The sequence below is a fragment of the Strongylocentrotus purpuratus genome, unplaced genomic scaffold (genome assembly GCF_000002235.5).
Source record: "Strongylocentrotus purpuratus isolate Spur 01 unplaced genomic scaffold, Spur_5.0 spur5_scaffold_15, whole genome shotgun sequence".
NCBI classification, from domain to species: Eukaryota; Metazoa; Echinodermata; class Echinoidea; order Camarodonta; family Strongylocentrotidae; genus Strongylocentrotus; species Strongylocentrotus purpuratus.
The window spans coordinates 9,741,940-9,769,460 of NW_022145600.1; the positions used below are offsets into that span (position 1 = coordinate 9,741,940).

The window sequence follows — 27,521 nt, forward strand, 5'->3', positions numbered from 1 at the left end:
TCTTTGCTTAGGATATCATGATTTTGAAGAATGACGATGGTAAATATGCCATGACCGAGGTTTCGCAGCAAGAAGTATAACATTTGACGTCAGCCTTACACACAAACACATAAGATGATAGAGAAAGCGGATGGCTGTCAAGTATTTTCAGTGTCATCATTGTGAAACATCAATTCTTCCTGATGAGATAAACTAAGTCATCGAAAACACGCCTAAAGAGGAACAATCACACCAAAATAATAATTTGTAAGTCCTTAGAAGACTTCAATTCATCTATCTTGAAAATCATTATGAGGCAATCATTTGGTTGAAGACCAAAGAACATAAAGGTACAAATAGGGTCTTAAGATATAACTTGAGAAGAGTTAACAATCGTGCACACTGAATTTTAAGAACTATCTTTTCCAAAGTCAAATTTAGCTCTTTTTTGCAGTGCAATTTTGTGAATTATACTTAATTTCAAAGGAATAATATTTAAATAATTATTCATTTAAAGCTGGCATTTTTTAGAATAAGATAGCAACATGGAACCTCAAACATAAAGAGGGGTAAAAAAAAGAAGGCGATTCCAAGATCCCAATATTGAACATCACTTGGCTCTATGAGAATAGTTGAATGTACATAGCATGATCATAGCATCATCAAGTATTTACAAGAATTTCTACAGCTTGGCTTCCCTCCGAAAGCCGCCCCATCATCACAAATTAGCACTAACCCGTCTTACATGTAGTACAAAAATATACAATAGAGAGAAAATCCAGGCCATTCTGAGGCAGAGCGATCGAATTAACATGTATTTTCTTAGAACGGCTTGGGCTGAACCTTTGTAATGAAATAAATAAGACAGGCATTATCATCACACATGTACAAGACGATACCGCTGGTTACGTGAAAGTGAGTACCCAAACTATTCTTTATTCATTTCACAGGAGTAGATCAGGGGGGTGTTTCACAAAGATCCTAAGTCGAAATTAATTCTAAGTTGGACTTAAAAACTATGGAGAGCCATTATTAGCCTTTAAAATAAAATATATTCAAAAGCAAAAAAGTATTAAAACTTTTTATAAATTCCACACCAAGAACATGAAATCTCCTTGATAATAGAAAATATGAATGATTTGAATCAACATTTTATGCCTTTTAAAATAACTTTTGAAAATTTGTTTCATAATTGTTAAGTCCAACTTAGAAATAAGTTCAACTTAGGATCTTTGTGAAACACCCCTGGAGTATTACTTGTTATACATGAATTTATGTCGGTTCTATTCAGATAAATAAATATTATGCAACTTATATCTACTTGCCCTCGTAATGCCTACCATACATTTTTTTTAAATGTTAGGATGAACCACCAATCGGGTGGAAATACGATGGACTATTTTAATAAGCATGTAAGTTCTATATTGTCATGGTTACTTTTAAACATCCATTTATGGGTTAAACACAATACATCAAAGCAATAATCTTCTTTTTTGTTTGTTATCAAAAGTCAGGAACACTTTTAACAGGTGGAGTATATCCTGTTTCAGCAACCCGCAGTCAATAGTATTGTTTAATTCATTAATATTAAAAAATTATATAAAATTCACTTTTCAAAGTCAGGCAAAATCAATGAAATTTGGCATATATTAAATTGATAAGTATTTCAGACTGCAAGCTTGTATGGTTAGATATTAATAAAAGGATTACGTCAAGGAAAGGTTAAAGTATTGTCTTTAAAATAACTTCAGTTTCTACTTAATCTATTTATTAGCACTAGCTAGAATTCTCTCTTTTTTATAATAAAAATGCAACCTTTTCTAATGATCTTCTCCAGCAAGCTTTTCTTTCATTCTTGAGAAACCCAGTGAAAAAAGTACAGCATACATGAACATACAAATAGTCTTGTCACATATAGAAGGTGCGATAATCCATCTGTTTCTTCACAAAATGTTATAGACTTGGGAAGAAACTTCCGCCACATACATCAAACCATTCACACGCAAACTTCTGGCCGAAGCAACTGACGACACACATCCCTGTCGAGCTTTTAAATACTTTTAAATAAATGGCAATTACACAAGTATTCAATGACTCCATCACTGAAAGCCTCTCACTAGACGAAATTGAGGCACTCGTATTGTTAATACCTTCACAGATAAACAGACAGGCAAAGAGATGTATTGTCTGTTGAGAGAAAGAAGGGCATTAGCTCTGTGTTATTAAAGAAAGGAGACGAGCTAATGCCCTTTTGACTCTCGACAGCGACACCTCGTTGTATTTCAACTGCTCAGTCTGTCTGACAGTGTTCAATCTTGCTTCATGCTACACAATGCTTACATCCATGTAGAAGAACGGCTACTCCCTATCTAAAGTCCACATCCCGCTTCAACCTGAAAGAACCGATTTGTTGAATCTCGCCGCTGAATCATGAACTCGCAACATCGTTTAAGTACCTCTTCAGTGAATGATCTGTCCAAAAAATGTACAACTTAAGCTTTGTCTAGCCGATAGCATTTTGGAAGTATGATACATAAAAGTCGACACTATATTGCAGTTCTTAGACATTCATAAATACTCCATGAGAAGCGTACATGCAACCAAACACTACCCCTAATAAAAAGAGAAATTACGAAGAAGGACACACATCGTTGATTAATAGGTGAGAGAGGGGGTGATATAAGGTGATAAGTGGTGAGAATGGCATATAAGTCCTTGTTCCATCATAGTCAAGACCGTCCAGATCTCAGGTCGCAATACTACAAGATAGTTTCGGTGTCATGAAACAAATTGTAGTCTGTTCTTCATTCAACAATGTTGCCCTACAATATCTCATTTCAAATAGCATTCCAAATACCGGGACGTCATACTTGAAAGGTCTTTTGAATGGCAGGACAAGCTCTTTGTTTCATCTCCCAAAGACCACATTGTTGATTTCTCCAGTGGCCCTCTCCTGTTCTCTCTCTGTACAAATTGGACAGTGCACGTTAACATTAGTGGAATATTATCTTTCGACGAACCCTACTACTACCACTACCAGCCGCAGAAACATACTGAACACAGACGGCGTAACCCTGACCAATATTTGAGAATATCCACCTCCAGACCAGGTCATCGCAAAAGAAGATGATAATTGAAGAGTGAAAAGTGTCGTGTATTGCCTTGTGAGGAACGTGGCGATGACTGAATTGCCAGGTTAGAAACAAACTAGGAATTTATATATCACAGTTTTATTAGAACAGACACAATTCACCAGCCTTCAAATGTTTCGATTTGATACTCTCCACTCTCGAAGCAGGAAATATGTCGAAAACACACCAGTGATTGAAATAATTGCCTACATAACATGTCAACTAAATTTACAAGATTAGCATGACGGAAAATGTGAGAGCGTGCAAAAGAGGAAACGAGACTGGCATCCAATGTCCTCCAAAAATCTTTGGTGTATGTACAATAGGAGAATAGCCTTTAAGTTCACGAGACAAGATGGCACCATTGATTTCCAGTCAGTTAACGGTACGTACACATCAGTCTCAGTAGGCTTAGAGAGTTCATAAACCATGCAGGCAGGGGCGATGAATTGTGTCTGTTCCAGTTATACCGTAACACACATTTACCCAGCAAGTGCCTCTCTCTCTCTCTCTCTCCTCACCACTCTCTTTCTCTCTCACTCACTCTCTTGATCAGGATTAAGTAGCTAGAGCACACGTTGCGTCTAATCACGGTTTACTCTTCTTGCTCTCGGACATTCTTTGGAGGTGGCGATAGTGATGGTTGGCGTGTTGCATTTGGTCGTGCGGCGTCTGCGCGAGGGTGAACTGGTTGGCCGACCCTTTGCTGGGGTTGTTGAGCGTCCCGCCCGGATTGGCCGACACCTTGCTGGGGTTGTTGAGGGCTGCCGCCTGATTGGCCGCCTTCTGCTTGAGTAACGTCCAATCAAAGACGTAGTCGTACTGGTAGTTGAGGGTGCGGAACAGGATGCGGAATAGCTGCCGCAGGTACATGTAGTCCGGCGCTTCCTCAAACTTCATGTTTTTGCAGTATTTCAGGTACATTGCAAATTCAGCAGGGAAACTCTGTACCAGGGGAGATAAGAGAATAAGACCACTGATTTATATAACATCCGGGACCCGTTTCACAAAGCCTTTTTTTAAACGACAAATGACAAATATCAGTGACAAATTTGCTGGTAACCAATCAGAAGCAAGGATTTCAGTAGCTTATAACAACAACTGTCATTTGTCACTGATGACAAGTTTTGTGAAACACCCCCCAGGTTGGCACAAGAACAAACAGCAAGTTACTTTAATACAGTATCCAGCGGTTAGAATACATCCATGCTGCATGTTTATTTTTCATTCTGACAAATCTTGTCACAGGTAGCTAACTAACAATATTCAGGGATCTCATTTTTTTAAGGGAGCCTACATGTAGATAGGGTTCTGCTATCCTTTAATCCACATAGATAGATAGATAGATAAATGGTTTATTCAAATCAAATCAAACATGTAAACAATAAATGTTCATTAATTCCATGCTTCGTAGCTAAAAACTAAATTGCGCAATGGATTACAGAATTAATTATTACAAGGTAAAATTGCACTTACTAATAATAAACTACTATAGATAATAATGCAACTCTTGGCACCGGCGTCGAACCGCTGCGCCATCCCCGTCACCAGTGGGGCACGAAACAGTAAGATCATCTTCTTCAAATGTGAATTTAAAAAACCTTGTTTCATTTACAATGCAGTTATATCTTGATAGTGGTGGTTATTTTACCTAACAGCTAAGAAAGCATAAATGCTTGTTAGTAAGCAACCAGTGGACCGACAGCTTTAGGGTCGCAGGATTACGAGACCATTGCTTTACCAACTGAGCTGTTGCGCTTCCTCTGAGCTATCGCGCCTCCTCGTACAGAGAGATTATTTGTGTGGCATTTGAGTTAACGACCCTGCAGTGCCTCAGTTCTTACCTTGCACAGTGTTTCTGGTGATGTGGACATCTTCTTCTCGCTGATCTTCTCATACTTCTGCTTCTTGGTAGCAGCCTTGAGACCTTGCCACGGCAGACTTCTCCTGTTGAAGTACATCATGACGTAGCCTAGCGATTCAAGGTCATCTCTCCGCCTGTAGGGGTGCCAAAAGAATATAATATAGGCATAGGCAATATATTTAAAGGCATCATTTAACAATGTCAAATCTGAGATGCATGGCCCTTATGTGTCATCAGTGTCTGAGATATGGTGTAATATTGAAACCCTAAAAAAAATTGCGCTTCAAAATGATCAAGAAGTGCCTCAAAAATTAAAAATCTTTGAGTGACCGGTTTTACCATACTCGGTTTCCCCAATAGACTGTAGTGTTATGAAAACCATTCAATTTCCAATCATAAATATCTTGATAATCATACAGGTGATCGGCTTGTAGAAGTCATGGGATTCCTGACTGACCTAAATGTTCATAATTATCATTGCACCATGAGCTAAATCCCGGATTTTTTTTCAGAATCTGAGACAAAGTTACCTGATCCCTTTAGCACTGTACCCCCAAGGCCCGAATTCACAAAGGAGGTTTGTCGACAAACCTTGGTTTTCGTACGTCATATGACGCGTTTTACGCGTTTTTTACAAACCTGGTTTGTAAAGAACAAAAGGAGGTTTGGCGAAACAAAAGGAGGTTTGAGCTCAAACCTTGGTCTGAGCTCAGACCTTGCTTTGTGAATTCGGGCCCAAATGTCTGAAATTTAAACATGGATGTCAAGCATACAGATTCATTCTCAACCTCCTGAGATCAAAGTTTGATTGGAGCCCGGCCTATAAGATCATTTTCAGGAAGATAATGTGACCAAATGTAAATGGCATTGCAAAGTTAATCATGCAGGATCGTTGTACACAAGATAATTTAAACACATTAACATGATATTTTATGCGTAATCCTCATTATATGAAAAGTTCCACTCCTATTGACTCTTACTAAAAAATATAATTGTAATACAAATGTAAAATCAAATGCTTTTATGCTAATTGCCCAGTAAATTACCTTCAAAACAATACAATAGATAAATACCCTCGGAAGTAGTCTGCTCTTTCTAGACCATTGAAGAGAGTTTTTAAGCTTGATGTTTGGCAATATTCATTGTTGTACAGAAAGGTATCAACACTCTGTTCTACATGCTGCCTGTAACAAATCGCCTAATATCAAAGTATCCCTGTTCCTAGAAATCTCATTACGAAAAGATTTACTAGCAATGCTGATTGCTATATCATTACAATTGCTATGTTTACACGGTATTATGGTAATTTTAAACTTTTAAAATTTAAAAGTTTGCGAAACCTTAAAGCTTTAAAAGAAACAAACAACTGTCAAGGACTTGGGTTAATATGGCACCAAAGCAACGAACGCTCAAAGTCTTAAACTACACGCTGGGCAAAGAGAGATTGTAACGGCACGCTGGTAAAAAAAACATCAAAGTTAATTGCGTCCACATCACACATAACGAGTGAGGAGCCCCTGCTGCTCTTAATTTTCACAATAAGTCAATAATCATAAGATCTCTCAGAGTCTAAAATTTCAAGTAAAACTTTAAGTTCCTGAAATCAACTACAAGATAACCTTGAAGTTTAAAACCGCAAGCTAAACTTCGCGTTCACCGACTGCCATGTGAACGCAACTGTTGTGTGTAGCTTGGGTATTAAGCCACAAGCTGAACTTCAAGCTCACGGACTGCCGTGTGAACGCAACTGTTGTGTGTTGCTGGGTATTATCTACTCACGCTTGTTCGATGCCCTGGTGGGCGTGGATGCTGGCATATCTGGCGGTTCCTGTGAGATTCTTGTCATCCTTGTAAGGTATATGCTGTCTTGTCCTGCTATCTCGGTACTTCTTGGCCAGGCCAAAGTCGATGATGAAAACCTTTCGATAGAAAAGAGACAAGGGAGTAACGAGTGATTTTTTTTCCCTTCGCATTTATAACAATTAAACAGGCTTCCGTTTTGCCTGGAACCCTCAATGTACCCTCTTCCAAGCTAAATTATGCCCCAAAAAATTATTTATTATTTTATTTAAAAAGTTTGTTTTTATTTTTTGTTAAGAATAATAGGTTTATGTGAACAAATGTATGATGTAAAAGATATATGGGAGAAATATTACCATCATAATCTGGATATTCACACTGAAATATGCGCATAATCAATACCGCTTGGAATATTAATATATTTACACTCTAATACTCATACATGTACATTAATTGTACCAGCATTTTCTTCAAATTATGTTATTAAATGCATTTACATTTTGCAATAATCATAAAGAAGGAAAATAAGAGAGTCATTTCATCCAGATTCCAGAAACATAACAAGAAATTTGCTGCCAATATTTCAAGGATGTGGCTCTATTCTTTCCTGATATTAATTTTAATTATCGTTTTTTATTTTCAAGTCACTAACAATGCTAACCCATTTTCAATGAAAGTTAAACATTTATGAAAATTACAAATACCTGTAAGTACTACAGTGTGCATGTACAGTGTGCATGTACGTCTACATGTACATGCATATGATTTTAAAGAAAGCATACGTGTACAAGTCTTGAAGGCTATATTACATGACCCATACATGTACAACATGCAAAATAGACACAGAAGCCCATATATTTGAGGACATACATGAACATGTTACAAACTTTTCATTAAAGATTGATCTCTGTCAAGCATTCCAGAGACACTAACAGCTGTGCAGATTTCCTTTTGTTTGCTCATATATACATAAACATGTATGCCCCTTCTGGCCTGACCCATACTGCATATGTTGTATATTGGCATGAAGTTGAACAATGTTTGATTATTCATTATGTTGGCAAGGAAAAACAATTTGAACTATACCAATGTCATGATGTATTTGTCAAAGGCCAACTGTTCAAGAAAAAGCTAGTACGTTTATGCAAAACATCAAGAAAAACTTTAAAGCTTTCTACGTATATCAGTATTCCCTGTGGATCGACAATATGTTACAAAATGTTTAATAGTAATGTTCAATGTATTAAAATTTATACATTGTATATGCCTGCTAACTGTAGATTTAAAAATAATCAGAAATATCTATTTTAGGTAGTGGTCCACAAGGGGTATAAACATTATGGCCCGAATTCACAAAGCAAGGTTTGAGCTCAAACCTCCTTTTTTTTCGCCAAACCTCCTTTTGTTCTTTACAAACCAGGTTTGTAAAAAACGCGTGAAACGCGTCATATAATAATAATAATAATAATAAAAACGTTACTTATCAAGCGCTTACCACCGAAGACATACAAAAACCAAGGTTTGTCGACAAACCTCCTTTGTGAATTCGGGCCTTTAGGTTTGAAAATCAGAAACAGGTTCATATTCATTCTCAACCAAGTTACTTTTGAATAGTAGTAGTCATATTTGTTTTAAAATACTTCAAAATGTGGATCAGATTGAGCCCTTAATTAATTCCTCAAGCCTGGCCACAAGGGACTTTTGAGATTTGCATTATACATCAGTTCATACTCCTTCCCATTCCACGTTCCAGTTTTACATGGTTGAACTTTATCTTTTGGACCACCCTGTATTAATTAATTCATTCATCAATTTATGTCATATCTTTAGAATTTCTGTAAAGTTAAAACACGACAATGACTGATGACATGAGACGTAAATGCAACTAAGACATACTCCTTCCCCGTTCTAATTTCACACGTTTGAACTTTATCTTTTGGATCACCCTGTATTCATTCATTCATTCATCAATTTATTTCACATCTTTAGAATTTCTGTAAAGTTAAAACACAACAATAAAGACATGTGTCAGAAGCCCAGAAGGATGCAGGATTCATCATAAACACACGACATCACCATACAGGACGTGATGAACGTGGGAGACGGAGAGAGAGAGAGAGTGGAAGGAAGAGTTTAATCGTGGTCATGTGATGGAACGTAAATACAAGTGTCATCGTGCCTCAAGCGAAAGGCGCAGAGGAAGGGCTTGTCTAAGGCTCTAGACGCGACTTCCTCGTCGACCTGCCCCTGCTGCCCTGAAATGCCAAACTTCTTGAACGAACGAATGATGCAAATAGCAGCTGAGTTATTTTCGCTTTGCCTCTATAATGCCCGATGTCCTTTTTCTGCAGGTTCATGCTCACATGACAATAATCACGTAACCATCAATGCCTGTGTCATATTCAATTGAATGTGTAATCAACATGCATTTATTCTTGCACATGTACAGCATGTATGTATACACTCGTACATGTATAGTGTAGGTGTACTTGCATACATGTGTGTATGAATAAGTGCTATATTTATATCCAAAGGTCAACTGTCTGTAACTCAAAGTCTGTCACCAAAGTCATAAATAACATCAGGAACGTCCAACGATTTATTGCATTTTGAACTGGATACATGTACATGTAGTGTGTACATGTATATTCTTTAATTATTGCAATGAGACATTAAATGATCATTAATTGCCAATGTGTAACTTGTTTTTTTGAAGGAATATGAGGATACAATTCGTCGCTGTTTTCACGAAGTGACGGTAGTGAAAAAAAATTGCATTCACTTTGCGTTACGATTTTCCTCACTACCGTCACTTCGTGAAAATAGGGACGAATTAATGTACATGTATGTCACTGCCATATTTGATCAAACCATGTACACTGGTTGTGGAGTGAGTTCTTAAATGAAAAAAACAAAGTCCTTTGTTTCTTCATTCTTTCAGAGTAATGCCCATAGGAAAGTGAAAAGTATGCCGCAGACCTGCCGCAGACCTGCCGCAGATCTGCAGCAGACCTGCCGCAGACTTTTAGTCTGCGGCAAAGAGTATGCCGAAGTATGCGGCAGAAAGAAATTTTGCTGCAGACTTGCCGCATACCAGTATGCCACAGGAACAGTCTGCGGCAGATCTGCGGCAGGATGAAATTTTGCTGCAGACTTGCCGCATACTAGTATGCCATAGGAACAGTCTGCGGCAGATCTGCGGCAGGATGAAATTTTGCTGCAGACTTGCCGCATACTAGTATGCCACAGGAACAGTCTGCGGCAGATCTGCGGCAGGATGAAACTTTGCTCCAGACTTGCCGCATACTAGTATGCCACAGGAACAGTCTGCGGCAGATCTGCGGCAGGGCGAAACTTTGCTCCAGACTTGCCGCATACCAGTACGCCACAGGAACAGTCTGCGGCAGGTCTGCCACAGGAAATCCCATTAAAGTCTAATAGGGCCAATTGAAACCAATCATCTCATGCATATTCATTATTACTTTACACGTGTGACAGAAAAATACATTTATCATGATTTGTTAAGCAAATTAAGACAATGCACATCATTTTTGTGATTTCTATTTTCCTTTTGCCATTATTAACCAATAGATTATTTTGTCTGATCATGTTACAATTACATTCACGTTTAAGCAATAGATATATTGATTACTAACCAAGAAACTATGATTACTAACCAAGAAACAATATACATATTTAGTATATATATGTGTACGAGCCTGTGTCACTTTAAATGTTACTCTTGAATACACTTCATATGACCAGTGTGATGAAGTTAATACAATTGAGAATAGAATATACCTAATTGGTAATATATATATATATATTGGTATTACCTAATTGGTAATATCGATATTGCCAATATCGATTATGAAGTATCAATCAGTTTATCACTGGTTCTTGAAATGAAAGAGTATGCGGCAGGTCTGCAGCAAGTCTATATGAGATATGAATATTCATGACGAAGAGTCTGCGGCAGGTCTACAGCAAGTCTGCGGCAGACCTGCCGCAGACTCTTCATCATCCTGAAAGAGTATGCGGCAAGTCTGCAACAAGTCTGCGGCAGACCTGCCGCAGACTCTTCATCATACTGAAAGAGTATGCGGCAAGTCTGCAGCAGACCAGCCGCAGACCTGCCGCAGACTCTTCATCATACTGAAAGAGTATGCGGCAAGTCTGCGGCAGACCTGCCGCAGACTCTTCATCATACTGAAAGAGTATGCGGCAGGTCTGCAGCAAGTCTGCGGCAGACCTGCCGCAGACTCTTCATCATACTGAAAGAGTATGCGGCAAGTCTGCGGCAAGTCTGCGGCAAAACTAATTTGCATGTGAAAAAGATGACTGTCTGCGGCAGGTCTGCTGCAGATCTGCGGCAAGTCTGCCGCAGGAGTATGCGGCAGGCTCATTTCTTTCCTATGGGTGTATTTTGACTGGAAGCTTAAATTAGAAATAGGCTCATACAAACAAAGCTTTATTATTTAATCAAAACATTTTAATTATCCGTGTCTGCGTCAGGTCTTTAATATTATCAATAACATATGCTAAAATTATAAGACAAAATTAGCTCTCAGCCAATGAGATGCCACAATCGCAGTAGCTTATAACAGTTATTAGGTGGTCTGTCGTTTTCGACAGATCACCTATTGTTTTCGTCAGAATTTTCTTTCTTTATTTATTTATTATTATTTATTTTTATTTCTCCCCGTTTTTTGTTCATCGGTTAACTCAAGATCAGTTGTGTTAATTTCTTTCAATTTTGACACAGTCATAGGTCATTGTCATGAGACGTGACAGTAACATTTTCAAGGTCATCATGTCATCGTGACGTCATCCAGGCGCCATTTTGTGTAATCACATTATCAATCATATCTTCATGATGCGTACTCAAAGTTCATTCATATTCATATCACATATACTTCAGGTCAAGGGTCAACAGGTCATGTCATCAAAGGTCACATAAAGGTCATGACGCGCGCGTATGTGCGCGTCAAAATTTAAAATTGCTCATTGGAGAGTACGAATCAGGTCATTTGAAGCATTTCAAAATTTTCCGTCCGTACTTGTCCCCGCGCGCGGTGCGCGCGCTCACAACGCGCGGAAAAGATCAAATTCAATTTGTTTACATGATTTAGATTCCTCTTACCGTAAATGACAATTTACATTAATTTCAGTCACTCTTGACCTTTCATAAGGCCGTGAGCGCGCGTCAAAGTTCAAATTCCGCGCGTGCTGCTATGGGCAATATAATGTAAATTTGATCAAAAACATGCTACTTTATAAATCGAAATAGCTCTTCAGATAGTCCATCGACCCCCAATTTTTATATCATGGTTGGAAAGAGCATGAGTTGGAAATATGATTTCATACCACCCTGACTCGTACAAAGTGAAACAAAGTCTTCATATTTGCATCTAAACTAAAGAAAATGTATTTTGTTGATGACGTCATTTTTGTCTTTGTTTAATTGAGATTATCTCGCTTATCAATGATCGATTTTCTCCCAGATTTCGATATGTTGTAGCTGAGATAATTCTCTATCAGAAATATGCAATTTATTCTTCATTTCGATGACGTCATCATAGTTAAATATTCGATTAAATGCGACAATGCATAATTTGTCATATTTGCGTGTTATGTCTATGGGAGGTCACTTTTTTCAAAACATGAATCTGCATGACAATGTGTTTTGACCAGTATCTCGGTTGTTATTCAACAGTTTTCTCCCAAATTTTAGTATGTTGTAGCTGAGACTATTTGCTATCTAAATATTTCCTTATTTTTTCAATCAGATGTCAGGATCATGCTCATACTCATCATCGTCATCATCATCATCAATATTATCATCATCATCATCATCATCATCAATGTCACCATCATCATCATGGTCTGAAGATGATGATCATCAACATCACCATGATCATGATCATTATCATCATCATCAGTAACATTATCGTTGTTATCATCATATAACATTATCCTTATCATGATCATCATCACCTTTACTATCATGATCATCATCATGTTCATCATGATCATCATTGTTTAAATGTCTATATAACTTCTCCCATTCTCAAATCTATCATAAGACATAGACAGACCACCTTATTCGTCTTTGTGACGAAATAAATTCTAGTTGTAATTGTTATTAATATCAAGTTTTATAAAACAGGGCCTGGGGGGCGTTTCACAAAACTTGTCATTAGTGACAAATGTCAGTTTTTGTTATAAGCTACTGAAATCCTTGCTTCTGATTGGTTATCAGCAGATTTGTCACTGATTTTTGTCCCTGATCTTTGTCATTTGTCGTTGAAAAAAGGCTTTGTGAAATGGGTCCATGGTCTGTATGGAAAAAAATTCTGGCAAAAAATCTAGTACAGAGTCATGTACATGTACGTGCACATTTGTAAGTTATATTTGATTTATAAACGGGTGCAAAGCCAAAGAAGGTTAAAATCACGTTTTTAATCACAGTTCAAATCGCACTTTACTATTACATGTGAATGCGCCTTCTGTAGAGTTTATATACATGTAGAAACACACTCTTACCTGATTGCAATGTCTACCGATGCCCATTAGGAAGTTGTCGGGCTTGATGTCTCGGTGGATGAAATTCTTATTGTGTACATACTCAATTCTTCCAAGCATCTAGAAAAAAAAAGGAAAGAAACAACATTTTAAAAATTGAAATAAAAAAGATGTCCGGCATGATGCGTTAATTGATGAATACCATTCTTATTGTGTACATACCGGTACATGTACTCAATTCTACCAAGTACATGTACATGTATCTAGAAAGGGCAAATAATGAAAGAAATCAAATTTTAAAGAATTTTAACACTTGAAGTTATACAAAGATCTGGGAATTTTGCATTATTGGTTTACTTGCTTTCATGTAAAAAAAAAAAAATCCCTGTTTACATGACATTTTACATGTATTGGTATGCACAATTTTTAAAAATAATATTTACACAAAGATACAGTCATAATGTACATGTACATGTACAATGAAGCTTTTTTTTTAGTGCTAATGTACACTGTACCAATTATTACTCTGTGAATGCACGTAGGCCTACTGTACAAGTACATACAAAAACAGATGTTTATCAGTGTTTATCAGTGTTTATCAGTGTGTATTTGTTTCTTTGTGTTGTTTTTCCCTTGTAAACTCCTTCTTATTTTGCAATTTGCATTTATAGGTACCTGTATGTACATTTCATTGATCTATAGCTTATAGAAAAGAAAGGAACAACACAATTAGCAATTACATAATGTACTAAAGCTGTGAATAACTAGTGCCTTGAGCATAGGTAAGTAAAAAGACAATCAATTTGTCCATTCTTATAATAATGGTTGCATTAGAAGCAGGCACTGTGCACTGCACTGTTATTATGGAAACAGAATACAATACACAGCTCACAACGCCTTTCAAGTTCATATGAATACATGTACAGTGTACATACATACATACAGTATATGGGAAATCACTGTAATGAGCCTTCAATTTAATATTCCTCTACTCCAGCTTTATATTGAAGCACAAGCTTTATGCATCAGCATCCAATTTAAGTGGTAGAGCCAGAGCACGGCTATAATACAAGGTATATTAAACCCAGCGTACAGCCCTACATGTATATGTTTATGAGGTTTATGGAGTCCATGTAATGTATAGGGATTTTGGATGGACAAGCACGTGCCCCTGATGCTTCCTTCCGAATAATTTGGGTTGTTGTTTATTTATACATTTGTGTTGTCTATTTATACATTTGTGTAAACAGCTGATGTGATCAATAAGGTCAAGAGGAGCTAAATACATGGGAAGATCAAATAGTTGTGTAGTAGTAGTACAATGTACATGTAGTAGTAGACTTTATTGGATAACTTGTTTAGCACAATGCTAATCTGCCACAAAACATGTATTAGGCCTATAAAAAAAAGATGTTGTATTGCCCTTTAGGTTCCAAAACATGGGTTGGTCGGTCAATTTTTTTTTTTTTTTCTTGTTCTCTTTTTCTCCCTCTTTGGGCCAATATTTCTCAGTTTTTAATGTTTAATTTTTTTCTTTAAGAAACAGTTAAAAAAAAAAAAAAAATTTTAAAGACAACCATAGATTTCAAGATTTTGGGGTCGGTCGCAATGGGCAAAACAACATCTTTTTGTTAGGCCTTATATGTACATTTTGTATGGTACCACAATTACATGTAGATATCTTCTGAAGCTGTCATTTTGTTAAAATATCACTCATCAAAGTTGACTTTTGGTAAATTATATATTGAATCAAGAAAATTGACCATCCAAGCTGATCATCATCCATTAACTACCGGTACTGATTGCAGTAAACAACAATTTCAAATTTTGTCATGTTGGAGCAGAAAGGTTGGTTTGAAATTTCATATACTGTACCATATCCAGAAGAAGAAAAAAATCCCTGTAACATAAATGTGCTTGTCTACTCTATCACTTCAGTCTATGCTTGCATTGAGAGATAAATTATGATACTCTCAGAGCAGACAATATACATGTACATGTACATCTAATGACAAGATTATAGGTAATGATTGTGAATAAAAGATTGCACACATACATCATACATGTACATGTATACATCCACATACCGGGGTAACTTCTTGATCAGTAACAACATTATTCAAATGGATTTAACCATTCATTGCCTACATGTATATGGATTATGGAAGGTTGAAAACTACATGAAGGCCTACATGTACATGTACATGTGTAGCTATACAGACTAGATAGAATCCATAAATAGATGTTTGAAAAGCAATTTATTGCAATACTGTTGGCATGAATCAGTATTAACGACACATTTTCTTGACCATCCATTCATACTAAATGTAATCTCACTTTTGATAACTGAGCCTGTGCGACCATCTTTTAATCACAGTAGATGCATGTCTACTGCATGACTGATTATGACACCATCGTCTGCAGAGAGCCAGAAGGGCGTTAACTTTCACAGAGAGCTAACGCCTTTATAGCGCTCAGCGGATGACATGTTGATGCCACAATTAGTTTGGCCTCAGACCCATGGCCTCTATAGCATCACTCCTCCTGCCTCACTACACTCACATAATACTAATCACATCACTTTCACTGGTATTTTCGAGGACATCATTTAAAACTTCTTTTGAAATCACTTTCCTGACATCTATTTGGCAGATCTACAGTGTATACGAATACATTTTCTAAACTGTAGTGAGCATTGATCAAAATTTAACATGTAATCTCGATGAATACAGAAACATACTGTCCAGTGTCCAAACACTGCACCTGTCGAGTACACCTAAAATAAATAAATAAGCTTAAAGCTAAAGACCAGTTATAGTCATGCGATTGCATTTTGAAAGAAACGTTGTGGAATCGATCAGAAAAGGTTGATCATCTAGCATATAAGTATTGGTGTGTACTGCTAGGTTCTGGAATCATCAAAATGATAAGAAATATGGCACAGTCTTCGTAAAGTTACAAGCACTGTACACAGAAAGATGTATATGGGACTATACGCACACGTGCGCGACACGGGCGTTTATCTCTCACAGACAATGTAGATAAACTAATTTACCAAATATATCAATTAGTAGGCGGTTTCCCGGCAAAATTTTAATCATCATGTATTAGTCAAAACATATTCTTTCACATGATTGGTAATAAGAGCTTCTATTTCATTTTTTTAAATTGGGGCGTTTCCAATACTGGTCTTTACCTTTAAAGTGTGCATCAATTTTAGAATGGAAATCTTATCACAAGCTCTTTTATCCTTTGCAATTTTCATTTTCAATTTCAATAAAAAAATACTTTTCATTTGACATTCAGCTGTCAAAATATTCCTGCACGCAATTCAATATCCTTCCTCATCTTAAACATTTCTATGAAACTGGTTCAAGAAAAATATTACGGTAGTCAGAGGGCAATAACAGATACATTGTTTGCTCTCTCCTTTCGGTAATCACAGCCGCACAGATCATACTGTTCACACACACACACGTCACACACTGATTCGTATGGTGCACTGCACAATGGTAAATGTTCATGTTATGTGTCATGAACAGGGTGTGTTAGATTTCAGTGTGTTGTGTATGTACGTGTGCGATCCCTAAATAGATATGTTTGGGGAAAGACAGATAGATGCCTTCTGTTTGATGTACAGCTGGCTAGCCTCTATGGTGTATCCTTCCAATAAAAATAAAGATAATATCTGATCAGATGCACCAACAGACCTAACCAACACCAATAGATGTGCAACATTGAGTCGATACAATTAGAAACCTAAATTTACATGCACATGTACATGTATGCTACAGTCTCCACCTTCAATTAGGCTTAAGGCTTTACAATTACATGTACCTGTACTTCACATCTAATGCCTACATGTTTTCCACCTCCCTGCATGTATTTAGATTAATTGCATGTGATTTTTAAATCTACATACATGTGTACATGTACACACCCATCATTCATTGTTGAAGATACTTATTTCAAATATACATTGCACAAAATAAACATGAAGTAATTAACATGTACATGTACTGTATGTAGCCTGTAGGCTAAATCCAAGCTGAAAACACGATTGTTATTGAATGTTGAAAAGATTTGGCAATTATGCATGACAACTACATGTACGTACAGTGTATGTACATGTCTATTTAACTGGTATGCATTTAAAATGTATTATGTCCTAGACAGGTCATTCTTTCTTTCTTTTTTTCTTCTTATTTTTTTCTTCTCCTTGCAAGACTCTCACAACACCACTCTTGACTTACATGTAAGTCATTTCAACCTTTAATCTATGAATATTAAATCTGAATTATTTGCTAGAAATACAACATTGTACATGTTGTACATGTATGTGTACTGTAATATCAAATAATTGCTTTTTTCATACACACATATCATGTATGGAGGTCCCTAAATCAATGTTCTGTATGACTTTTACATGTTTGTTATACTGTAACAGAACATAAACAAAATACTTCATCAGCAATGCAGCATGAAGCATGTGATATAAGATACATGACATTACCGATTCTTAAGTAAACAAAAGATTGAGGTGCGATGGTGCAGTGGTCCGGTAACAGGGAGGTCCCGGGTTAGACAGCAATTTGATGCGCTAGTGCCCTTTGGTAAGGCATAACAACTAATGTACATGTATGCAATTTGAATTCTGACTATTGGAATACATTTACTCGTATAACAGGTGAATTAAAGAAATTGTAATGGGGCACTGAACAAAGAATTGTGCATTAATGTTGATCAGGGGTCAGGGGTGGTTGACCTGGAACCTTAAATTTTGATCACATTTTCAACCTCTATTTGCCTGTCACTTACAGGTAAATTGTCATTGTCAGACAGACTGTCTCATGATGTGTGAATGCAATGCAATGAAATAAACGTCTTGATAAGATTGGAAATGTGCTGGGCGAATTCTCACTTGTCTATTAAATGCATCTGTCTGTGCCATCTTAGACTTTCCATCTATGTACATGTATAAGTTTTAATAAGGGTATGTTGGATATATAGTGGAATAGAAAATGTACCCCGTCAAGTGTAAATAAGACTGGCTTCGACTTTGAAACAGGATTACCTTGCTCTAATACCCATCCATTGACACACCTTGTCTGAAAAGACATGTACAATATTAAAGTGTGAAATAACTCGGTCACACCCAAGAGACAAACTCCAGATCAAGGAGACCCCCCCCCCCCCCCTTTCAGGAAAACAACAACAATATGAATGGCCAAGGTTTTGTTGATTATTTACCAGTGTGGAGTCATTATGGTTGGGTGAATATGGATTTAATACATATCACAGATCAGCAGGGCCTGTTGCATACATGTAAAACTTATCATTGGTATAGCTTTGGTATAAATTCCATGGCAACCTTGAATTGCTTGCCTCTTGAGTGATCTTGCCATCGCAGTGTACTATTGATGGTATTAAAGTTTTATGCAACGGGGCCCTGAACACATTCATTTTCTATAATTATGAGTTTCAGACTTTCAGACCTTAAAGGTCATGTTATTATATCTTGTGCATTTACATTGTACGCATGATGAATCTTAAAGAATTTTTGTTTTGAAACATATCCATTTCAAATTTGCATACCGGTATTCAATGGCATAACAATATTATGTAGAAATCATGTACCATGCAGTCATTGCAGTGTTACATGGAGAGTAGACATACAAGTATGCACAAGAACATACTGTACATACACCAAGTTAAGTGGCATACGTGTACATGTAGCTGCTGTGCCTACACACAGAGAGACAAAATGGCAGACAGATAAGATTGATCGTAAACAAACAGGTTGAATATCAAAACCCTTCCGAAACTGAATGTGAGAGAGACCCTTGCATTATAGTGCACTTGAGTGTATTCATAATTCATTAATTTTCTCACAGTCCTTGGTTAAAGGTAAATTCTCATTTCACCCTGTATAACCTACTATTCAATACAATTAATTTTGACGTCTTTACAAAGAATCTATAATAGTAATACGCTAAGGCTCCGCGGGGGGGCATGACGTCTCCGCCGGCCTTTGTATTCTATTGTTTTTTAATGAGATCGCCGACCCAAGTTGGTGCGGCTATCTCCTCCTGAACCCTGCCCTCGGGGTACCGGTGACCGGTGCCGTCGTCCGCGGGAGAGTCTACTCTAGCGAATTGGCTATACTCCGCCCGAGGTCCTCCTCCGTGTCGACGTCCAGGGCGAAAACAGACGCGACATGCATAATGCAGGATATGCGTGACGACAGAGATACCTCATGGATATTCAACATTGCATCCGTAGACACACGACAGACGACGAGCAACTCACATTAAGTTGCGTATTAAATGCACGATGCACACGATCGGGCTTACCCGAGTAAAGCATCTTTCTATAGGATATCCTTTGTAGTAGCTGCACAAGCCACAGAGATACACACGAAGCTTCGATCCCGTCCACGTCCAAACTTAGAGAACTATTTCCATCATGATTGCCGCGATTTTGATATAGTTTTCGTGAATGGAGGTATGAAATCAAAGCTTATTTTGTGATTACTACGGCCATATAGTCTAGACCTATACTAAATTTTTATTATCATTTTCTAAAGGAAAGTTTTCACAAGAAAATCATTGGACTGACAGTTTAGTCGCAAGCTGCCTTCATACAGTGCAGGGCTTCTGTTCAGTGTGTGTGAGTTGAGACGAGCTTGCAGGAAGCTCCAACACCGGCACCGAGCACCGCAGGCGTCCGACGCCTGCGGCGCCGGTGTTCGAGCTATGGAGTTACGCTGTAGTGTGTGTGAGTTAAGCTGAGCTGAGCTCGAGTCGAAGAGAGTTTCGTGAATAGATTTACGAAACCTGAGCTTAGAATTAGTAAAAGTATTACTCATGTCTACGTTTTTAAACGACTACCTGATTTTCTTGTGAAAATTTTACTTTGAAGAATGATTATCGAAATTCATGGTCAGAAATAATCACAATCTAGGGTCTATTATGTTACAGTTCTTGCATCAAATCAATGCATGAAAACTTAGTTATTGAACTAGAATTTTTTTTTTTTTTTTAAATAGGCAATTATGAAGTAGGTAGCCTGAAACCTGAGCCTTCTAAACAAATCTCAACAAAGTGAAGGCCTATATCCTTTGATGAATTAATGAAAAAGTAGCCCCAGAAAAAAGAGCCCCCGAAAGTTGAAAAAAGTAGCCCACGAAAATTTTTCCAAAAATTTGAAATAGAGCCCCCGAAATGAAAATCTTAATTTTCTGCCTGCGCCCCCCCCCCCCCTCTAGAATCCCGCGATTTCCGCGGGTCCTGAGTTGAGTGTATATATAATATAGGCGTGGGGTCCCCGGGTTTCAAGGGGCCATAAACCCCAAAAAGCTCAGGGGTTACGTTCTTCAAAGTTGGTGGGGGGGGGGGAGAGATCAGATTGCAGCGAGTTGAGTGTATAGGCGTGGGGTCCACGGGTTTCAAGGGTCCATAAACCCCCGAAAGCTCGGGGGTTTTAGGCGTTTAATTAGGGTCAGATGAGCATATTTTTAATACTTTATTTGTGACACTTGCGGGTCACTAATTGGCGTGGGGTCAATACGAGAGTTGCATAGTGTTGCGTACCAACTACGCTGGCCTACATTACTATATGCTGAGGGACGGAACTGGGTACGCAAGATGAACGAAAACAATTCAACATGTTTAATTTTTTTCGCGTACTTTCGGCGTAGAAACTTGACGTAGAAAGTACGCCTTTTTACATACGCAACACTACGCTACATGCCTACGCAACAGTATGCTACCCTACGCCAGATCGACAAAGCAGTAAAAGCTTTCCACACAGTAAGCAACCATAAGCAAACCTGTACGCCAGCCTACGCATAACCTACGCAGGGACTATTTTCTCATTAATACGTAGCCTAATTTCTGCGTAGTCGGTACGCCACACTACGGAACTCTACGCAGTTCCAGTGGCTTGAAGAATAACTACCGGTACAGTTGGATCGTTTTTTAAATTTTTATATAAGGCCAAATTTAAAAAAAAACATGTTTAGCGTCCTGTTTTTTTCGAAAAATGGGAATGAGGAGGCCCTTTTTTTTTTTTCTTCTTTCAAAATGGCCGCTCCATACATTTTCCCTGACATTCGGGCTTTTTTTCAAGATGGCGGCCGACAATTTTTTTTTTTTTCTTTTTTAATATCAGAAATAATTTTAGCAGCTTTTTTTTTTTTTTTTTTTTCTTTCAAAAACTAAAAAAAAAAAAAAAAAAAAAAAAATTAAAAAAAAAAAAAAAAAATTTCAAAAATTTCAAAAAAATAAAAAAATAGGAGGCGGCCCCCAAAAAGGAAACGGACAGGACACTGTTTTATTTTCTTTAAAAAAAAAAAAAAAAAAAAAAAAAAAAATTAAAAAAATTTCAAAAAAATAAATAAATAGGAGGCGGCCCCCAAAAAGGAAGCGGGCGTGGACGCTAAACATGTATATTTTATTTAATGGCCTGAATGGCAAATAAAGTTCTTGGTGGTTTTAATTTAAACACTCTCTATATATCTATTTACACCCCCCGCCCCCCTCTAGAATCCCGCGGATTTCCGCGGGTCCTGCTAGTTAATTATATAATGTGATACTTTTAGTATATTTCATATTATGTTCTAATTTTGTCAATTATGTCAATTATTTTTTGTGAAATGTGAAACAAAATAAACTTGAAACTTGAAAGGTAAATTCTCAATATCATCCATCCATACTCAGAGAAAAATAAAACATCACATGTTGTATCAACTTCAGGTATTAAACCGAATGTAAATATTTGATCAACTGAAAAGAAATTTGCCTTTCCGAATGGGTCCATATTTAATACCTTCATAATCCATCCATAACCAATCTTGATTGATTTTCTTGTTTCATGTGCCTACCCCACTTTTGACCCAGACAGTATGTCATACATTGTATGTTACATGCCTATGACTCCATTGTAGAGTCCAAAAATCCGGATTTTAGTTATCCAGATTTTAGTTATCCTCTTAATTGCTGTCTGTCATCAATTATCCCATTAAGTTCAAGTTCAAGTTCATTTTATTTCACATCCAATAAAAACATCATTATAACATTAAAAATACAATTATACAAAATGCAATATATATATAAAATATAATAAGAACAAATAAAACAACAACAGTAACACTAAAATTGATTAATGGGTGGAGTAGGGATGTGAGGGACCAGCAAAGGCCATTGACCTATCTAGGCTGGTCCCCTTTTTCTACAACCCCAAAAGTAAAATCTTCAGTAATTAAAAGCAAAATATTGACAATATAGACATTACATTAACTAAGACATATAAACACACATACAAGGACAGGCAGAATTAATAAAAGCTAAAAAAGTATATTGTAACTTGATATTTGTTTGTGTTTAAAATTACGCTTAAAACTAGACAATGTTGGGCATGCTTTGAGAGAATCTGGTAAGTTATTCCAAATAATGGATCCTTTATATCTTATTACTGTTCTTGACAAATTATAGCGAAATGAAGGAACATAAAGTTTGTGTGAATTTCTAGTACTATATTGATTTATATCTCTATTGAAAATAAAATAATTATTAAAACAATCAGGTAAAGTAGTTATATTGTACATGTAAGAGAAAAATCAAATCCTCTAACGAAGCAAGAACATTCTCCCTTGAAGGATTTTTGAAGGGATTTTTGAAGGGATTTTTCTGTGTGACACCGCCTTGTCTCCTATTTTTTGTTATTTGATATTCTTGTTTTGAATGAATAAAAGAATTTTAGGACCCCTTTATTTTGTTAACGTTTAAAAAAAATCACTGATTATTTTAAACAGTTAATGGTTTTAAAAAATAATGTAATGACTCAGCTCTAGTACAAATCAAGTTATAATCAAAAATATTGTGTTGAAAATCACCTGTATGTTTGGGAAAAATATAAAATATCACACGACAGAGGACTCCCTCTTCCTAATTTTCAATACAACTGGAACTAAATCTAAGAACAAATTTTGCTTGGCCTAACATGTTGTAATCACAGCAAGGTAGAATGGAGTAAAGGGATAAATTGTCTTTCCACTAACCAATCCAAATGCGGCGAGAGGAGACACTACTACAGTACATGTATATTTAACACCAGCCATTAAACAAATAGATACATTGTACATGTATTTGTATCTTAAAGATACCTTTTTCTGTTCTTTTCCTCTTGTTTAAAGTCTTGTTTAATTTTGCGGGAATTGATTATCATTATATTATATATAAATTAAATTACCGGTAATATGAAATTTCCTTTGTGGCAAAACATATGAATTCATTATCTTCTTTTTACCAGAGCTCTTCCGAAAATGTTCTCACATCTATTTTTGAGCTTTTCTGAACTGAATTTCTCTCAAATTTACCTCCACTCTCATATTTTTGTCACTGCAGTTACATACACATCATGCATGTTCAAAAAAAAATTAAAGAGCACTCTTCAACCTTTTTCATGTAAGGTACAGGTACATCCTTGCCATAAAATAGAACAGCAATTATAGGAAAAGCTTTACAAAAAAGTGAAATTACCTGATCTGCAAGCATCAATACAGTTTTCATTGAGAACTGGCGATCACAAAAGTTGAATAAATCCTCCAAGCTAGGCCCTAGAAGCTCCATCACTAATACATTGTAGTCTTTTTCTGACCCATACCACCTGAGAGAAAAAAAAAGAAAAGGAAAAATCAATGACAACTGCAATGAGATTAAATCTTCTTTTTTTTAACCTAGAGCTACGTTAACGAGAGATTATTCTTTTGAATATCCTACTAAATATGTGAACTTTCCTAACAATTTCAATTTTTATATATTTGTTTGTACAGCTCTGTCAGATAAATCGTTCAATGCTCTCATACATTTTTCGACTACATGTACATGTACATGTATATAGTGCTTTTTGCATAAGAAGTACACAACACTCTTGCAAAACTAAAGCCTGGGCAGTCTAACTCGTATAACACTTATCAAAACTACAGTACTTGAATACACATTTATGCTGATATTCAATAGGAATAGCATAACTACAGAATTGTTTAATTCTATAAGACAGTGCAATGTGGTGTACACTGTACATGACTGGAATGTAAAAATGTTTCTGGCCAATTCTGGGTTCCAAACAAACAGCATTATTACCCAGCAAGCACTTTCCTGCTTCCCCCGCCTTGAATGTGTTTCAGTCGGCTACCGTAACAACATTTGCTACATCCTTTACTTATTAACTTTGTACTTCAATCGCAACACTTTCTGTTTACAGGTTTTGGCCGTTTTGCTATACATTGCCAATGACATAAACTCAACAATAAGTTTCCCTGTATGACACGCACTTCCTACTTTTACTTTCAAATGACTGAAATATCTATGACGTAATCACTAGCATATGAAACAACTCCCCATTGTCATTTTCATTGCAATGAAAAGGTACAACACGCTTACATGTATGTGAACAACCTCCAAAAAAATTTAAATGTCCATACTTTCTTGTCCCTACTTCCTTTTTTTTCTTCCGGTATCTCATTTTTGTTCATTATTTAATATCTTTTGCTTTCATAGACATGCAATAAAGACGAATCTGAGAAAATCAAGGATTTATACACTGTACATGTAAGTGTCAAAATTCAATTAACAATGAATTTGACTGAAAACCTACTCTCCATGTTCAATACAACAGAGTGAGAAAAAAGGAATCAATTTCACTTGGCCCCAATTAAATTTTAAAATGTGTCAAAGTCAAACAGAAGAAAACAAGAAACTAACCTAATCTTTGGTATACCAACACCACCCTGTAATATCCTATAAACTTTTCCTTCATAGTTGAGCTGTGGATGTCTCGCCTTCGCTGACTCCATTTTGACTGCAATTTCCTGTGGAAAAAAAATAATAATCAAAACAAACTTAGATGTCATCAGGTTACAAAATTGCAATGGTGAGCAGTTCAAAAAATGAAAATAAAGCAATATTACACTCTAGACGTCTATATAAAAGACAGCTATAAAATAACAGTAGAAAAACAACATTTTGTATGCATGTACTGTACATGTATTTAAAAAAAAATGAAAAGTATCAAGGACAACTTAAAGTAAACATGTGGCAAATACTGTAGTTGGAGGAATATATAAAAATACAAGAAGACAGAAGGAAGAAGAAAAGGAGAATCTCAGCTTTGAAAATAACCAAGCTTGCAATATTCGGAGGTACCGATACATACAGTACATTGTATTTACATTCACAGCCTGGATCCTCATTATCATCACACAACACAAATAAAAGGTAATACATGGAGTAGAAATAGAAAGACTTAAAAGAAAAACAAATGAAATAGAAATAGAAAGACCTAAAAGAAAAACAAATGAAACAGAAAGACAAAAACAAACAAAATAAGGAAGTCTAAAGTAAAGGAACAAAACCTTATAACATTTTCAATAATACAAAAATTATTCTTTTTAGACCAACTGATCCCAATGTCAGCATACCTGACTAAACAAATGTCTGTAGAGTGAAGATTCTCCTAATAATTACAGGACTCATTAGAAGAAACCAATTTGAAATCTAGTATTAAAGTAAGCTACATGTACAGTCATTAGTACTTCGAGTTCGACCTTCATTGACATTGATCAATGATCATAATTCATATTTGTTGTAAACATCAGAATCATAATTTCATAATCATTTGTGAATTTTAATTTGAGGTTTGCATTGCCCCAAATTCCAAAGATTCCAAAGACCTTATGACTTTACGTCATTTGACATTAGCAAATTTGACCTCATCTTGAATTTAAGTTCAGCTGGGCAGCGTTTCATGAAACCGTCATAGGTCTAAGTACAAGTTCACTGACATCCCATGGAAAGGCGTGTTAAACTTAATAAATAATGCACACATTTCCAGGCCTTAAATTTCAATATTTTTAGGGCAAGGCCACTTTTCTGTAGGGCACATTCCTATATTACAGCACAAAACTGTAGGAAGAATAAGCCAGTTCACGGTTGCAGTCTGAGCATGAGCAGATAAAGGTCATTGCAGAACAAATTGTGAAATACACGGAGACGAAATACTGGATACGTGCTTATGAAAGTTATGTAATCATTATTCATTTATGCACTCCATGATACACAGGTGGAAGTATTCTTTGAAAAGGGGAAACAAAGGCTATTTATGTAGCACCCCCATCGCTGTAGGAGTGATTATTTCAAAATGTACAAAGTGGGACCTCTTCATGTTTTGAAGATCTGTGGATATTCGGGGTCATTGCAGTAATGTGCTAACCGTGAACTGGTCTATTGGAAAGGGCACAACAAATCTCCAAGGCCAATCAAAGGAGCATCCAAGGCCATGGCCTTGGTGGCCTTTGATTAATTTAAGCCCTGCATTCCAGTGGGATATCAGTAAACTTGTACATGTACTTATGACGGTTTTGTGAGACGCTGCCCTGGTTCAAATGCTTCTTGCATGACAAGCATTTTAAAAATTCCTTGAATTGTTATTTGTTAATTGCACTGTAAATATGCAGCAACAAAATAGCTTTTGAATTATGCCACCAATGCCAATGTCCCCAAGACCTTAACTAATATTCATCATGTTTATTGACAACTTGACTTGAGTCAAGAAGACTCATTCAATTCATATTCAAGACAATCGACAAGTCAGATGCAGACTCAACTCAGTCTCAGACTCAAAAATATTTTGTTTTTAAATTTATGTCAGCCACATCAGATTTGAACTGAGTGAGACAGCAACACTTGACAGTTGTCACAGTTTATCTTTTGCAATTTTATGACTGTAGTTTCCCATTCAATTATCTGTACAAAAAATAGAAACAAAATCAATGAATGTGAAGTTATGCGTAGCTTTCGTGCATTTAACATATTGACATGTCCTTAGTAATTTCAACACACATAAAAAAACATACTTCGCCATTGCCAACGTTGATTCCTAAATAAATATCGCCGAATGATCCGCTGCCGATCTTCCGTACAAGTTTGTATTTGCCCCCTCCAACTAAATACTCAGGCTTCTGTCCTTGGCTTCCAGCGCTCGACATGATGGCTGATAGCTCCTTTAACTTGTCCACGCCAATTTTGTCTCTAATAACACTCTTATAATGTAGAATTTCCAGTCATTTTCAGATTTTCCATACGGATTTTTCTGTGTTTCGTCGCGCAGTAGAGTTGTCGTCGGTGAAAGATACTCACACGGAAGTGGATCAGGGAATGATG

General features: G+C 36.5%; 1 protein-coding gene across 1 annotated transcript; it reads right to left on the minus strand.

Moving 5' to 3' along the window:
• Nucleotides 1-2,894: 2,894 nt before the first annotated feature.
• On the minus strand, nucleotides 2,895-27,521 carry LOC578274 (casein kinase I). The gene is made up of 7 exons (XM_778452.5): nucleotides 27,215-27,521; nucleotides 25,065-25,171; nucleotides 23,841-23,967; nucleotides 13,321-13,419; nucleotides 6,754-6,893; nucleotides 4,955-5,108; nucleotides 2,895-4,055 (listed from the first exon to the last, which is right to left on the minus strand). Exons 1-7 carry the CDS (start codon nucleotides 27,344-27,346, stop codon nucleotides 3,699-3,701), a joined length of 1,116 nt encoding a protein of 371 aa, XP_783545.1. The 5' UTR covers nucleotides 27,347-27,521; the 3' UTR covers nucleotides 2,895-3,698.